Raw genomic sequence first — 16,379 nt, forward strand, 5'->3', positions numbered from 1 at the left:
ATAATAATAAAAGCAAGAGATAAAATTGCAATTGCACATGCTTCTCACTTCAGCCAGAAGCATAATGCACCAGTGGAGATTTTTCACGAGAAGAGGTTAAGACACAATGACAGGATGTGCTCCACAATATGAGTGGGCTTTTGTCAGCGCAAGGCTAACTAAATGTAAGGACCACTGAGACCAATTCTTAAACATAAGTTGATCACAGCACTGTAAGACAAATAATACAAGTATTTCATATTGTATCCTTAAAGCCTTATGCTGCTTTCACTTCCTATTGCTCTTCCTCCTGCTCTTTGACTTTTAACACCTCCAGAATACAATACCTGGACAGTACAGAAAAGGACAAGAGAGACAGAAAATGCAGAGAGGTGAGACACAGAGGAAATAGGAATGAGATGTAAAGAAGCAGCCAAGAGGTAAAAACAACAGGGACTTAAAAAAAAAATATGGAAAGTATAAACTTTTAAAATACTAACAGCAAAGATATTTATTTTTAATGCATGTTATTTTCCAGAATATGTATAATTTCTGAACCATTTCTAAAAAGCAACATATCAAGATCACAAATTTTTGAAGAATTTATGTTTTTTCTAGAGAAAATAATGTCCCTTGAATATGATGGGCACATACTTATTCAGAACAAAAGAAGCAGATATTTAAGGGGAAAAAATGTTGATACCAAAGCAATTTATCCTATCCTGAAAAAAAGAAGAAAACCCCTAGAAATACACTGTCTCACAGAATGCACCTCTGCTTTTTAGATCAATTAGAAAAAAGAAGACATCAGTGCGACCTGATGGAATAACTGCGAAGGATCTCTCCTTGGAAACTTTTTGGGAGAAGTACTTAAAAGCACCTAACATGAACTGCAATTTCTGTGCAAAATCAAAGTGAGCTGCCTCAGTCACAGTAGAGCTATATGAAGGAAAAGAACTTGCAAACATTTTTCAGACTGTCTCCTTTCAAAGACTGTCTAATCAATTAAGAACAATTTTATATGTCATTATAATTACATGTACAAAATGCCTGCTACAAGTGACTTAGATTCAGCTCCGACTATCAGTTATAACAAAAAGAATATTACAACTCAAAGAGTTAATATGTTGTATCCATAACACAGTACTAATTATTATAATCCACAGCTGTAATCAACTATATGTGTATTATTTATGCACTTATTGAACTGAATTTCCATGGATTTGCTTCACCTACTTTTTATCATTGAGTATAATTCTGCATCTTTAAGAGTACAAAAATTAGTGCTTCTAGTTGCTATAACTGATACTATTAGGCCATTTAACCACATCACTGCATCTGAGTGGAATTGAGTTAGGCAACAGAAATCTGGGCAAAAATTTAGTCTTCATGAATGTGCAAAGATGCTTGAGTTGTGGCCATCACTATGCAAATCTCATCACTATCTCTCCAACAATCAACTCTTAGATTTTGGGGAGAAATGTCTGGTGATTTTAATTGTGTTCTTGCTCCAAATTTTGTGGGATGGTCATTTTTCTTGACTATTTGCATATATTGCATAAATTGTACTTTGGATATACTTCTCACATGAAAAATTTTTCCTGTACTTGTCCATTACCCACTGCAGACCCCCCTGCTAACATTTGTGTTCAGAATTTTAAAAGATACAGAGTACATTTAAACAATAGTTTTATTTATAGCTACACAAAAAAAGGTCAGAGAGTCAGAGAAATATCAGAATTATGTATGTGAAATGGAAGAAAAGCACCTGGGCACCTGTGTATAAAGCCAAAATCAAAGTTCCTGCGATACAGGAAAACCTCTGAACACTTTTAACAGTTTTGAGCCTTACCAGTTAGCAGAAGTCAAAGCTAGCCAAGAGCTTTTGCGTTCGAATTTTCAAGCTTTTCTAGAAAGAAAATGTTATCCTACAACCCCTTCATGCACTGGAATTTATCTCAAAATTCTGTTGTCTCTTAGATTTTAATTAGGAAGTCAGAGTAGATACTGGTGATAGAATTATAGCAACAAGGGGATGTAACACTATAAAACAAGGGAAACACAACACTATACTTTGCACCTAATTCCCTCGTGGAAAGGCTTGCTCAAGATTCCCAAGGTTATTACCCTAAGTGAGGTCCTCCATTCATTAAATCGAAGACCTGAGCTGGATTTAACGACTGTTTGAATCGACGAAGAAACTTTACTCCCTGATTGTCTCCACTCTTTGAGTTAACAAAAACTAAAAGAGGACTGGCACAGGATGGCGGGCATGTGGCTTTCCAGAAACCTGTAAACATAGTTAGAAAGAATGAAATAAATAAGGTTTCCTAATATGAACAACACAAAAAGAAATCATGTGAAAGAGGAAGATAGGGATGAAGGACAAAAGGAGTACATTTTGTCATGCATAATTTAAAGGCTAAACTGAGTATTAGTCCTGCAAGGAAAACATCATTGCACAAGATTTACCATTTCTTTTTGTTTGTTTCTGGTATTTTCAGTGCCTAGGTTTAGTAAAATCCTGAAGACAATAGCTTTATTTTTTTCAACTGCTATTAACCTTTTAGAATACTTCTTAAATCTCATCTTCACAGATTATTATCACATAATTGAATATATATTTCAGTTACAAGTGTTTGGTTTTCAATCTTATTTTGCTTTAACTTTACTGGTTGAACTGGATCATTCATGTCTGTATGAGCTTTTTAAGAGCATTTACAGATTTTAAAAGTTACTTGTACTCAGTTATCCCCAGGTGAGACTTTGTGTAAGAGCCATTTTTTCAGACTGAGGTTATACTATATAAGTACAACAGAAGCACTGAACAACAGAAGATTTTCAGCTGTGATTCAAAGCTTACTAAAGACAGTGCAGGTCTTAACTGATTACAGCAGGCTCTCCACAAAGTCCTTAGTCAGAAGCAGTAATGGACACTGTTGTCACTAAAGTGATGGGTCCATGGAGGAAATGGTTCCCCAGCAACACTTCGAAATCAGACATCACATGTACAGGTTTTGACATTTGTCTCCGGCAGTACTAAAATGATTAAGTTGTTTTCAATTACTAAAAAAATACTAAAGCTACAAATAAAAAAATAATAATTAAGGGATGCTAATTTAATTCCACATTATCATAATGTCTAATTTCAAATAAGGTTTGATTAATTAATTTAAATGCCAAGAAAACTAATTTCACATATTGAACAATCTTCCTGGCATGAGTAATAAATGACAGCATGATGTCTGACACCACAAAGCAAATAAATAGAGTGAATATATACAGCATACACAATCACTTTTACTAACTTCATGTAACAAAATTTATTGAATTGTGTTCAAGTTGTTGGTGTACTTTGCCATCGATACAAACTATAGAATTAAAGTAGTTAAGATTTTGTGATACTTCTTTTTTAAATCTACTCTCTGGCCTGAAGTGCAGTCTCCCACTGTTGATGTGCCTCTATCCTGAACTACCAAAAAGCATCTCTGAGTCTTGAGCATTTGCTGGGTTTTTATCTGTGCGTTGCAGGATTTTTACACTGCTTATATTTAAAAAAATAAATTATAGAAGCTATGGAAGCAATTCCTCTCTAAAGCCTGGTAGAATAGTTGTTACACCTGAGCTGTTCAGGTAGCTTATCTCTGCATAATGCAAAATTATGCAAAATTTGAGAAATCACAGAAGGAGTTCTATATGCCAGGCAGGCATCAGCCCACTTCTTCTGAGGACTCTGCTCATTCCCTTGAAAAGTTTCTAAGGGTCATAAGTAAAATGGAAGAAAATTTCTGCTGGGGCAACTTTAAAAAACATGACAGTTGAATAACTCTCTAAGAACCTACACGGAAAATTATGCTTTTCTCTAAATTTGCAGACTGCATCCACCTGCTCAGCAGAAGGATTTTAGCCTTGTTTATTTGCATGAATCTCAACGGGGGCTGGAAGCCCAGAGGTAGCCCTGAACCACACTACAGTACTACGTACCATCAGAGTCTATACTGTTTAGTGCTGTTGGAGGGATGATCGATACCTTGCACTGGCCAAGCGGACATTTGCGAGGGTACAGATCTTTACAGGCCGTGTGAACCTACAAAAGAAACAAAAAATATTTTCCTTCAGTGGAATTTTGAGGTGAAAATACAACTGACATTACATTATCTATGTAACAAAAATGGACTCATATATAACATTTAGGTGTAGAGGGAAATGGAGTGAGACTAGGAAAAAAACCCAAATGTTCAACCACAGAGCCTTGTTACTAATTCAACAAAACATTATTTTGGAGAACTTCAGCTACCCCTATAGCAGATAAGAACCATCCTTTCAAGGGAATCACTTTCCCCCATCCCCAAGGAAGGAAGAAGAAAGATCCCTGAGCATCTGTGCTGGTGGCAGCAGACAAAACAATAGCTCTGCCAATAGACATGCCTGATCCACTGGGGCTGTTCTGGAAGACATATCTGCATTAAAGCTGGCACCCCTACTAAGCCAGACCCATCTCCCAGAGTTGGGTCCCATAAACTATGGGACCTATTGTAAAGATCTCTTCCAGGACCTTTAGAGGCACATGGAGAGGTGGCTGCATTTCACCTAAATTTCAAGTCACCTCTGGAGATGCAAATCATTTCCTGCTACTCACACAAAGAGCCTTGACACTCAACAGTATGCCAGAAGCCTCAACAAGAAATAAACTGCTGACTTGCATAAGAAACCCATCTTCTTAGACAAGCTGATAAAATTAAGAGCAAACTATATATTGGGGAAACAGCAATAGTGACTTAGAGAATTTCAATCAGCAACCTACAGATTGCCCTGAAGAAGAGAAAGTCAAGATTTTGCAGTAATAATCATGTTACTACATTAATATTAATAAATATTAATATAACATATTACTAAAGTATTAATATAGCAATAACTACAATCAAAAATACAAGAAAGTAACATACGATTATTTAGGGCATAAGGAACAGGCACCTGAACATTCAGTTAACAGCTAGGAGAAAGCAGAGAAAACACATTGGATGACAACACCTATTAAAGAAAAGATGAATCTGTGGATATATTAAAAATTAACTGTGCAAGTAGGACAGCCATCAGAAATTCTGAATGCTAGAGAGACCTGGATTTGCAGAAGCTGCCTGCTCCTACTTAATCCAAAGGCAGGTTGTGAAATGGCAAAACAAAAGTATTGGCAAGCAATAAAGCTGTCAAACTGCAAGATGCTTGGAAGTAGTTCAGGGCACCTACCATAGCTTTACACCAAAGGCACTTCCAATCCTGCAGGCGTAGAACGCTGCCACAAGTCTTGTCGCAGACTGCGCATTTGGCACTGACGGGCAGGTTTCCCTCTAACCACTGGTGAGGCATAGCTATCTGTGGACAAGGAGTCATTAGAGTTAAATACCCAGAAAGAGAAATTAAAGACTTTTGTCTCTGAAAGATAGATGGATTTAAACTATTTCTCACAGCTGTACCCTTTCATCAAAGAAGCAGGTATGCTGGTCAGCCAGGATAAGGGACACTGATGCTCAGAAGGCAACAGCAATGAGTGCACTACTCTGGTGTTCCACATGCTAGGCAGAAAGCATGACAGCTGAAGAAGGGAGACATGTCTTACTCATGGTAGCAACTAACCATAACACAACGGGGCAGTTAAGTCCAAAGACTCCATCATACAAACAAGTTTCCACTCGGTTATGCTGACTACATGACATAAACCTAAAAACTCCTAAAATTCGTAAGAATAGGCATGACAGCAGAATTCCTCTGTCACTTCACTTACCCACTCACCATGGCTAGTAAGTCACAGCTCTATAAAGCAGTCCCAAATGCAGTGCAAAGCTTTACTCAGTGCACTCTTTGTCCCATTATTACCATTGGGCAACTCAGGTGTTCAACTTAGTACCAGCCTTCTAGGAAGAAGCTTCACACCAGTGGTTCATACACAGCTGTGTTTGTAAAAATAGTCCATTTATCACAATCAACCTCGCGAAAGCTTTTGTTGTTTCTCCTGCTAATTTTAAATTTCTGCTTTCATCACCAAAACCCCCTCCCAATTCAGTAAATTCCAAACAGGCCTCCTGGGGAACTGCTCCAGGTAAAGAGGACAAAAAATAGATTGCCAAAATAGCATGGTAACTGTAAAATACCACCTTTGCTTAAGAGCAGTAGCAACTTCTGGGAGCAATTCTCCAGCAGTAGAGTTTCTCCACATGTGGCCTTTAAAACCCTGTAATACATCTGCAATCTAGTGCCCACAGTTGCTAGACTTGTCTTGTGAGAGAGGAATACAACTTTTGTTCTGAACATCGTGTTAATCTTTGAACAGTGTTCAGGAAAACAGCCACCTACCATTAACTTCAATGGGTAGCATGGCAATATTTCTGTGGTTGGGCTTTTTTTTTTTTTTTTTTTTTTCCCTAAAGAAGAAACAGCTCTGGAAAATACTGTAAATATGAATAGTACTTACACCATCTTCATCTTCAATGATGTCTTTTCCAATTGAGGCTAATGTAGTCCATTTGCAGTTATTTGTTGCTCGGACAGCACATCTTTTATGTGCTTTAAACTTACACACTGCAAGACACAGATAAACATATATATCCTGTGTTGCTGTATTTCAGTGATATACACCTTTTAAAAAATTAAACACAGATATCCCATAAAATAGCCCAGTACATGTCACTCAGTGTTGCACACATGACACAAAACAACTAAAAGAAAATTCAGTTCATAATCACTCCAGCTTTAACTCTCTAAAGTGGGTTAACTGCTTAGCTGTAGCCCATGCTGAGTGTGCCCTGAAATCCACATTGGTCCCCATTTTTCAGATGCAAGGTACAATATATCTTTAACTATGGCTTTGCCTTTTCCACTCCTCTGGTAACATGACTCAGATAGCTGACTTAAATTTGCAGGAAGTCATGGGAGAGTGTTTTACAAAAGTATTCTGAATTAGGAGCTCTGTTTCTTTGCTCAAAAGATGCCTTTGGGGCACCATACTGGGCCTATTTTTCTCAGAACATGAGAAAATGAAGGGTTTACACGGTGATATTTTAATTCAGGTTACTGGGGATTACAAAATTTTCCAAGAGCTCATGTCAAATCAGGAAGAACCTTACTTTTTTTACTGCCTTTTTATTAAGAGTCTGCTAATTGGAATACCCAGCACAAGTGTGTAGTTAGGCAGTCATTCTGACAACCTAATAACTATTTGAATTTTGTTCAACTCAATTAATATGCCAAGCTAATGATACCATATCAGACCAAACAGACTGACGCACCCAACTATGGGTATCTCTTCTACTGGAAGTGCATGATGTAATTCTATTTAGAGTGCATTATATAAATTATTTTGGCAATGACCATTAAAGGTTTATGAGAACTAGCCAGCAGATCAGAAGTAGTAGTCTCTTTTCAAACAAATATTTAACAGGAAATTATCAAGACTTTGGCCCATCTCTTATCTACCATTAAAAAACATTAAGCCATGGTACAAAATGTCTTGTGAATAATAAATTTCCCATTTTAATTCCACTGATCCATTGCCAGATCAATTTAAAAAGTGAATTGAGACTACGTAAGCAACATCTGAGTTTGAGAGCAATCCTCACTGTTCTGAGAGACGTGTGAAAGTGCTCAGCTCTTACTTTCTTACTTTCTAGAAAGAAAGAGAATGAAAGACAACAAAGAAATTTCATTGTTTTTACAGTAACTCCCCCAGTCATTTCAAAAAGCAACATTCATATAATCATAGAATAATTTGGGTTAAAAGAGACATTTAAAGATCATTTAGCTCCAAACCCCCATGCTGTGAACTGGGACATCTTTTACTAGACCAGGTTTCTCAGAGCTCCATGCAGCCTGGCCTTGAACACTTCCAAGGATGGAATGTTCATGACTTCTTCTGGGCAACGAGTGTCTCATCATCATCACAGTAAAGAATGTTTTCCTACTATCTAATCTCAACCTGCTCTCAGTTTGAAGGCATTTCCCCTTGTCCTGCCCCTACATATTGTAAAAAGTCTCTCTCCCTGTTTCTTGCAGGCTCCCTCCAGGTACTGGAAGGCTGCAATCACATCATCCTGAAGCCTTCTCTTTCCCAGGCTGAACAATCCCACGTCTCTCAGCCTTTCCTCACTGGAGAGATGCTCCAGCCCTCTGATCATCTCCATGGTACTCCTATGGACTCACTCAAATAGGTCAGTGGCCCCCAACCTAAGAAGGGCATGGACCTGTTGGAGCAAGACCAACACTGACTCAAAGCATGCAAATATCCCATAACTATCAACTAACAGGGTAGACTCAATTTTTCTAAACAGTTCAGCATCATATTGTGTGTTTGCCAACCTAAGCTCATTCCAAGCATCTAATGAAGCCTGCTCTCACAGAAACACAGAAATAAAGGCTGTATTTTCAAGTGATGGACCATGAGCAGTTTTCACCATTTCAATGTTTCAGAGAAGATACGCCACTGAATTCAGCTCCCCACTCATTAAGGATAAGCACTTGCTTTGCTTCAAATACAATAAATCAGGGATGAGGGGGAATAGAAAATTACAAAGTAATAGATTGTTCAAACCCTACTGAGCTATGATTGAACTTGATCTTAGGAAACCTATATTCAGCTTCTTTCTCAACAAGGCAAAGACAAAATCAGTCCCAGGCTCTGAAGAGTTGCAGTAAGCCACTCTATAGACGGCAAGTGACAGGTAATGTTTGCTTTGTAAGTACTGTAAATAACCTACCAACCAAATCTCAGATCAGACTCTTTCAGTCACTCCCTGCAACCACAGCATCATGAAACAACAATTTATGTTCATCACAACAATAAATATTACCAACAACAATAACGTTAAGACACAGATGTAACTTGCAAGTAAAAGAAAGAAAAACTTTAAATCAAACCTCAGTATTAGTTACCACTATAATCTAACTTCTTTTGTCTCAGATTACACTGAATCCCATTCATTAATCAGTCTGATATCTGAAATCTTTTGGAAAACATGCAGACATATGGCTAGACATCCACTGCCATTACCTCTCCAATGAAAGTTAAAATACAAGAAAAGTTACTCAGGAAACTTCACATTGCCATGTAGTTTCTCAATGCAGGTGTGCAGTTGTTGGTTGTATGACCATACACTTTTAGAGAACAGGACCCTCAGTCACTGCATCTAACAGATGGTTCCTGATAAATATGGGGTTGCACCATACTCTGCTTCATAATAATTTTCAGCATGTATTTGCCTTAATGACCGACAGCTAATGTAATACTGCTTTTTAGCCATCAATATTAATTTCTTCCATGCCTGTTAAAATTATTATTAGTACTATTGTTGTTGTTATGCTCAGTAACACTACTACTATAATTAAGACTTTTTTACAATACTTTGTATTTTCAAAGCATTAGGGACTTCAGAACAGCTTCAACTGATTTTTGCAGTAATAGAAAACAGCATTTCTGTGATACAGATGATAAAAAATGCACAGCTACTGATTTGATCAAAAATCTTATTTAAATGTTTTCCCCAGCATCACAGAAGGGTATATGTTATATGAAGTCACAGAACAGTTTTCTACTATTCCTTCATTCTTTAACAACAAACATCCCTTCTCTTTCTTGCTGCTTCATTCACTATTCACTCTCCAGCTGTGCAGAAAATGTGGCAAAAGTATCAGAGACAATGACTGTGCAAATAGTGCCCATACAATTCCCTGGGCAATGGGTAAAAACAACAAGGGTTTTGTGGGCAAAACCCCACAATCATAATGGAAAAAGACAAAGTGCACAAAGTGCATTTGCAGAGGTAATTTAACCCTAGTATTTTCTTACTGATTGACTTCATCATCCTAAAGTGTTACAACATTATTTGTGTGATTTGTCACAGGAGAATGCACTTTAAGAGAGAGGTTTCTCTTAATAGCTATACTTGATATTCAACAATCAAGATCCTGTCATGATAAACACAATGCTACATTAAAAAATAAATTTCTGAGAATAATCATGAAGGCAGTGTTCCACTGGCAATGACTTAGACAGAAATGCAGTATTGATAGAGAGTAACTGAGGTTACACAGCTCTGGAAGAGTTTCTGTAGATCATGATATATCATTCTTTAAGCTTCTTTGTCTAAACATTCCATATTGAAGCTAAACTCTGAGGAGCATAAAAAACAAAACCTTTTCTTGATTCAGCTAGTTTGGAATAATTTCTAAAGCAAGGCACAGAGATCATAATTACTCTCTCCTAATAAAGACTGGATGAACATTGCAGAGATCAGTCCTTTAGCTGGAGCAACACAACACACAGACAATATTGGAAAAGTAGATTATCTTTTGAGAAGACACAAAAGAAAGAACCTGTGGGAAGAACAGCATTGCATCTCAAAGGAGAGTCTGATTAATTTTTTTAGAAGTCAATTGTTTGTTGAGCAGTAGCAAGAATGAAGCCTAGTTTGTTATCAATCAACTTGAAATTGATATACATATTAATTCTTTGACTCCTAAAAAGGTGCAAGTTCAAACTAGTCTTTTACCTAGCAAAGGCCATCTTTTTCTACACTGCTTTCCACAAGATTTAGAGTATCTTCAGGGTGGCCTGTAATTAATTTAGCCAACCTTTGCCAAAAGCTGCTGAAATGGAAGGTGCCCTGAAGAAAAAAATCACCCATCATCTCCAAAAGAAATGTGGCTTGATCTGTGGTCAGACTCAAAAAAAAACCCGGTTGTGCAGGGCTGCTGGAAAACAGCAATTTTGAGAGAATAAAATATTAAAGGACAACTAAACTATCAAAAGCTGCAAGATATCAGCAATGGGGCTTGTTTTTACCTATAGTTAAGAGTCAAGAATCAGACTCCAAAGACTGGAAGCTACTTTCAAGACAACTTGGTGTGCCAGTAACCCAAACCAATAACCAGAGGAAGAGCTCAATTATCTCTTGAAAGATCCTCTCATGCTTTTCAATACAAGGCATAATAGAGTAGCCTGGGATCAATGACCACACAAATAATTGAATTAAGTATAGATATAAATGGATTCCCAGTATAAAGCAGTGCTGGAGGTTTGAGAAGCCAGGCATGAATATTTAAAGAGGTTTTTAAAATTATGTAATGGGGAAAAGCACCACAGAACAAGTCTGGGGAATTTTAAGACTCCAAACTTCCCAGATTATCTTCTCAAACCATATAGACTGCTAATGCAGATCAGCAAAAGAAAAAAATAGATGATTAAATACATTAGAAGTGCACATAGCAGAAGCAAGTATCAAACAAAAATGCAATTTTTAGATTAAGAAATTAAGGGTGATGGGTTTAAACTCGTATACATAATTGTGGAGAAAGTATAAAATATTACTGTAAAAGAGTCAAATGTCAAATGATCTAGATCAGATCTATAACTAAAGTTTTTATTTTATTAAAAAAATAAGAAAATAGATATAAAATAGGAGCTAAGATGTAAGAGGAGGTAAACTTATAAACAGACAAAAGAAAATCACAGTATCTACATATAAAATATTCCAGGTCATACACAATTATGAAATATGGAACAGTGAAAGGAGATCCAAATTACTTTCACAAGCTATTTGTAAAAACTGACATCAGAAATGTGGATAAATGTAGCATTAGTTTGTCATAAGTTATACAGAAAAGTGACAGGCTCCAAATCTGGAAATTGCGGGAACTTCTCTAATGTAAAGTTAATGCCAACACCCTGTATATTAAAAACATACTTAGATGCAAAATTAGACAGTGAAAAAACAGAAAATGGTGAACTACAGACATTAACATTGATACTGTAAGATTTTACAGTAGTAATTCTTGCTAAACAGCCTCTTAAAATAGCTATAATATTAACTTAGGAATGGATAAATTCTTTATCAAAGTTGTTCCTTTCCTTTGCCTGAGCAAATATAACTGTATTTGTACACAGAAGCAATACAACTGTATTAGGCACATGATACTTCCATCTGCCAGTATCAGACACTGAGAATACCATAATTGCCTTTAAACTGCCCAAAGGATTTATACACAGTGGAAAACAAAGACCAGTGAAGCTGGAAGTAACCATGCCACTTCTAATTTCTACAAAACGGGTTTGTCCTGTTCCTTGGCAACTGCACCATTAGCTACATTAAATGCACAGACAATTCAGGACAGTGGGTTAATGTTTTCTTTGTAAGATTTCCTTAATACATATTATTATCCTCAAGTACTATAATAGCATCAATAACAGAAATGCATTTGCAGTTGGGTTAAATACATCCAAAGAAATCAAATTATGAATGGTATAACTGTAACTCTTTTCTGGGCAGTCAGCTTTTAGTAATTAAATATCTCTACCTTTTATATATCTTAAAAGGTCACACAGATGCTTTATTTTTGCTGGCTTCTAATACAAGCAGACTTGTTACCACTTTTCCACAGAACTTGCAGGAAAAAATAAATAAGCTGTTTCAAGCATATTATAATTATTTGTTCATTAAATATCATTTCTAGCTAAATACTGAAGTCTTAGCCACACTTCCTTTTTCTTTGTGGTGGATTTCCCCCGTTGAACCATCAAATGCAGTCATCTATATCTCTATCCCCTCACAGCAGGAGAGAATTTTTAAAGCAGTAAATCAGTGTGTACTGATCAGGCAGCAGCAACAGAGCAAACAGGAATTGGAGAGGAAGGGTCATAACACTTTGTTCAATGTCAAAAATCTTTTTAGATTTGGGGCAGAAAATATCATCCTGATTTTTTTTTCTGAGAAATGCTGATTCTGCAAACCAGTAGGACTATTTCGTTCCACATTTTTGATGTGCAAAGCAAATAAATCCTATCTTTTCTTGCAAAACCTGCACCTGTACACTCCAAACTGGTTGCTGCAATAAAAAGAAGTGCTCTTTTGAAAAAGGCATCTGGAGCAACAGGAAGGTGAGGCAGATCATGAGCAGTCCCTCTGCCCGGAGGAGGGTCACTCTCGTGTAGAGATTTCTCCCTTCAGGCTCTTTTGTTACTCATTATTTTCAGAATCAGCACTCATCCTGAACTTGCAGCCATCTGTCTACACACATAGCATGATAACCAAGGGGAAGCAAGCTTTATTTTACCTTCACAAGACAGGCCGTGAGAAGTGACTCCAGAGAGGCTCTCTCTGCACACGTTACAGAAGGTGGGTCGGGCGTGGGAGCAGGCGTACCAGTTATGCATCCCTGAGAAATGTTCCACATTAAACTGTGCGGTCTAGTAAAGGAGAAGTTAAGACAAATTTGCAAGTACAGAACACAGCTACAGTGACTGACATTATGCACGGTTCCATATTACAGGGGACGACAATGTAATGCTCATCAAAAAGATTTTCCAAAGGATATTTAGCCTGCTCTCCCTCCAAAATTCTAAACCAAAGTGTGATAACAAGCTCTCATTTTGCTAGTGAAGTTCTTAGTGAAACTTCACTCTGATATTAGACACACTTTTCACATTAAGGAGGGTGAACACTTCAGTTCTGTGTCCTGTAGCTTGATCTGTTGAGCTTGTTGGTGCTAGGTTGCACCAAGAGGGATGTCAGCTTACCTCATAGTGTTCTCTGGACTGAACGGACTTCAGAGAGCTTATCCAGTCCTCCATTTCTTTTCTGTTCTCAGCACACAATATTAGCCTCCTAAATGGAGTGATTATCTGAAAAAGATAACAAAAAGATAGTAAAAATCATGATAGATTATGATATTTAATGTACTCTTCCCTGTGAGATGATGCAAAAGGATGACACACTCTACAAGGCAAGATACTAAATACTTTAAAATATTTTCTTTAATGGACTACCAACAAAAAAAAGAGTTTGCTTTTCCTTTTACAGTTCTCAAGATTCAAATCAGGCATTGGTACGGGTCTCTGGAATCTATGTTGATCATTACCCCTTCTCAGCTCTTTGTCTATGCACTGAGATTTCAGTGCTCAAATGGCAGGCACTGAAATGCTAACACAACCATTCTGGAAATTACTAATTGACTGAGACTGCAATCCTATTTCATAACCGCATCACAGCAACTGCAAGGTCCATTCCAATTGCTAGAGACAAAAACATATCCAAATCAAAAGCCTGGAAGACTTAAACAACCACAAAAGCTGTCATGATATTTCACTATCTTGTATATTGATAACATATTTACACAAATTTATACACACAAAAATTTAAACGAGCACTTTTTTATATCCAACTATATCAACTCAGTATAAGAATACATACAAATCTTTATAAAAAGGCACAGAGAACAAAAGCAAGTAGTTGAAATCATATCCTACTAGGACAATTGAATGAATTCCTGGAACAAGTTGATGCTGGGAATTGTTCAGTGGTCTGGAGTTGGAGTCTAGAAATCTGAAAATACTGTACCAGGGAGGTTCAGAGTACAAGCTGCTCTCCCCTCTCCCTAAACAGTAGAAAAATAATCAAAATAACAGGAAGGCAGCAGAAACTATATTAGCTAACTCCCACTGAAATTATTTTGAGCACTGCATTAAAATAGACAAAGCAGTTACTTACATGGCAAAGAATTTAAAACAAGTACAAGAAAATAAGGAAAGTTATTTGATTTGTTGTAGAAAGTCTGAAAAATAAAATTAAATCCTTTATCAGTATTATGCATTTTAACCTATTGCATAGCATGTACCAACACTTGCAAATGACTTAAATAAAACAGAGAAAGGACCACCAAAAAATGGTAAATCTGAATATTCTTTTAAATGCTACAAGCTAGACATTACAACATTTACACAATATTAGTAAACACTCATCTACAGCTGCAGTTACTTACCCAGTCTTTGTCGTAAATTTTCTCTAGCCTTGATTTTTCCTATCCACTCCTTCATTAAACTGAGCTGCACTTTAACATATCTCAGAGGCGACGTAACTGAAGTGCAGCAGGCTGCAAGTCACATGGAGGGGAGGCAGAAACCCTTTGGGCTTGCTTTTTTTTTTTTTTTTTTTTTTTTTTAATGCACTCACTTCACATGGAAGGGAATAGTTTCTTTGTTTCCTGTTTCCTTCAATCTCACTTAAGCTATTTAATAAGGTTTATTAGTAGCTCTCCGTGACTTTTCCTAAAGAACAAGTCTAGTCTATGCAAAGAGCAATGATTCTCTTGTTAGTTTGGAGCCAAACAGATGCTTTATTACTTCAAAATGTTTTTCTAGGCCAGATCATCCAATGAAGCCAAAAAAAATCATTAAATCATAATATAACCCTAGCTCCAACAACGATCAGCATTCTGCTGAAATTTCCAGGTTTCAGTGGACACAGAAATCTTATTTGGGCAAATACAAGCCACTGATTATTTTCTATTATATAGTATGAGATTATAATACAGATTAAATAATGATAAATCCACCCAAGACTCAGCACATTACATCCACCCTACCACAGTTATTACTGATCCTAATTGGTAACCAGATGATGTGAAATGCCATTAAGCGACTACAGCTGCATTTATTGCTGATACCCCTGACTAACCTTGTTTTTTTTTTCAAGTAATATTTATATACATTACTACTGTCTTCAATACTGCTGGTCACAGAAATCCACAGTGCACCCCTCCACCCTCCACTGCCAAAATTCAGGCCCTGGTTCAGTTGTTCACACCTGGTTACCTAGTGCCAATGGAAACATCTTCTGGTATCCAAAGTTTTGGCTGGGGAGGGGTAAGTATGACAGAGGAGCCAAACAGTAGCTATAAATAACCGAGGTGGGGCACCAAACTTCATCTCAAAAGGCACTGCACACCCATTTATTGGCAGTCCAATCACATCACCAAACACTGCTAACCAATGCATGTAAACATACCAAAAATGCAAATATTCCAGCTTCTTACTAAGATCAGAGTGTAAAAAAATTAATAAAGTTCACAGGGTTGCAACAGTCTAACAACAACAGGATAGTGTCAATCTCATGAATATAGGATCAATTATTATTAGTGCTACAAAAATAAAGTGGGAAGTTGGAAGACATACATATTTGTAAATACAATTAAACTACATATTCTTTTTGATTTACATATTTGCAACAACCAACTACAGGAAGGTATCTGATAACATGAAAAAAGACAAAATGCATTATATGCAAGAAGTATCAACAATGCTTGGAATTTTTCAAATAAAATAAAATAAAATAGCAACTAAGAAGCCTATTTAGCTTCTCATCTATTTCAGTCTACAAAATGCAGAAAATGTACTTGCATTATTTTTTAGATACTGCATGTAATATAAGAACTCAGGGAAACAAGGAAACTGATAGCAAACCACAAGAAGTGCTTTTTCCCTAAATGCAAAGCATTCTTAGACTTGAAAGGAGGAGATGAAAAGTGAAAATGTCCAAAAAGGCATTTGAAAAATTCATCACAAATAAACACATCATATA

General features: G+C 36.7%; 1 protein-coding gene across 5 annotated transcripts in view; it reads right to left on the minus strand.

The window, feature by feature from the left end:
* The window catches only part of DGKH (diacylglycerol kinase eta), a 169,590-nt gene that overhangs the window by 46,712 nt on the left and 106,499 nt on the right, over positions 1–16,379 (minus strand). For 3 of the 5 annotated variants that reach the window (XR_010079655.1, XM_063392161.1, XM_063392162.1), the window contains exons 5-10: positions 13,541–13,645; positions 13,078–13,210; positions 6,449–6,555; positions 5,227–5,352; positions 3,964–4,066; positions 2,107–2,269 (exon numbers count right to left, since the gene is read on the minus strand). Coding sequence is in view for 4 of the 5 variants with exons in the window: in XM_063392161.1 (XP_063248231.1) it covers positions 2,107–2,269; positions 3,964–4,066; positions 5,227–5,352; positions 6,449–6,555; positions 13,078–13,210; positions 13,541–13,645 (737 nt within the window). In the remaining variant the exon portion in view is untranslated. The other 2 variants (XM_063392163.1, XM_063392164.1) reach the window with 2 other exon arrangements.

The sequence above is a fragment of the Prinia subflava genome, chromosome 3 (genome assembly GCF_021018805.1).
Source record: "Prinia subflava isolate CZ2003 ecotype Zambia chromosome 3, Cam_Psub_1.2, whole genome shotgun sequence".
In the NCBI taxonomy this organism is placed as follows: domain Eukaryota; kingdom Metazoa; phylum Chordata; class Aves; order Passeriformes; family Cisticolidae; genus Prinia; species Prinia subflava.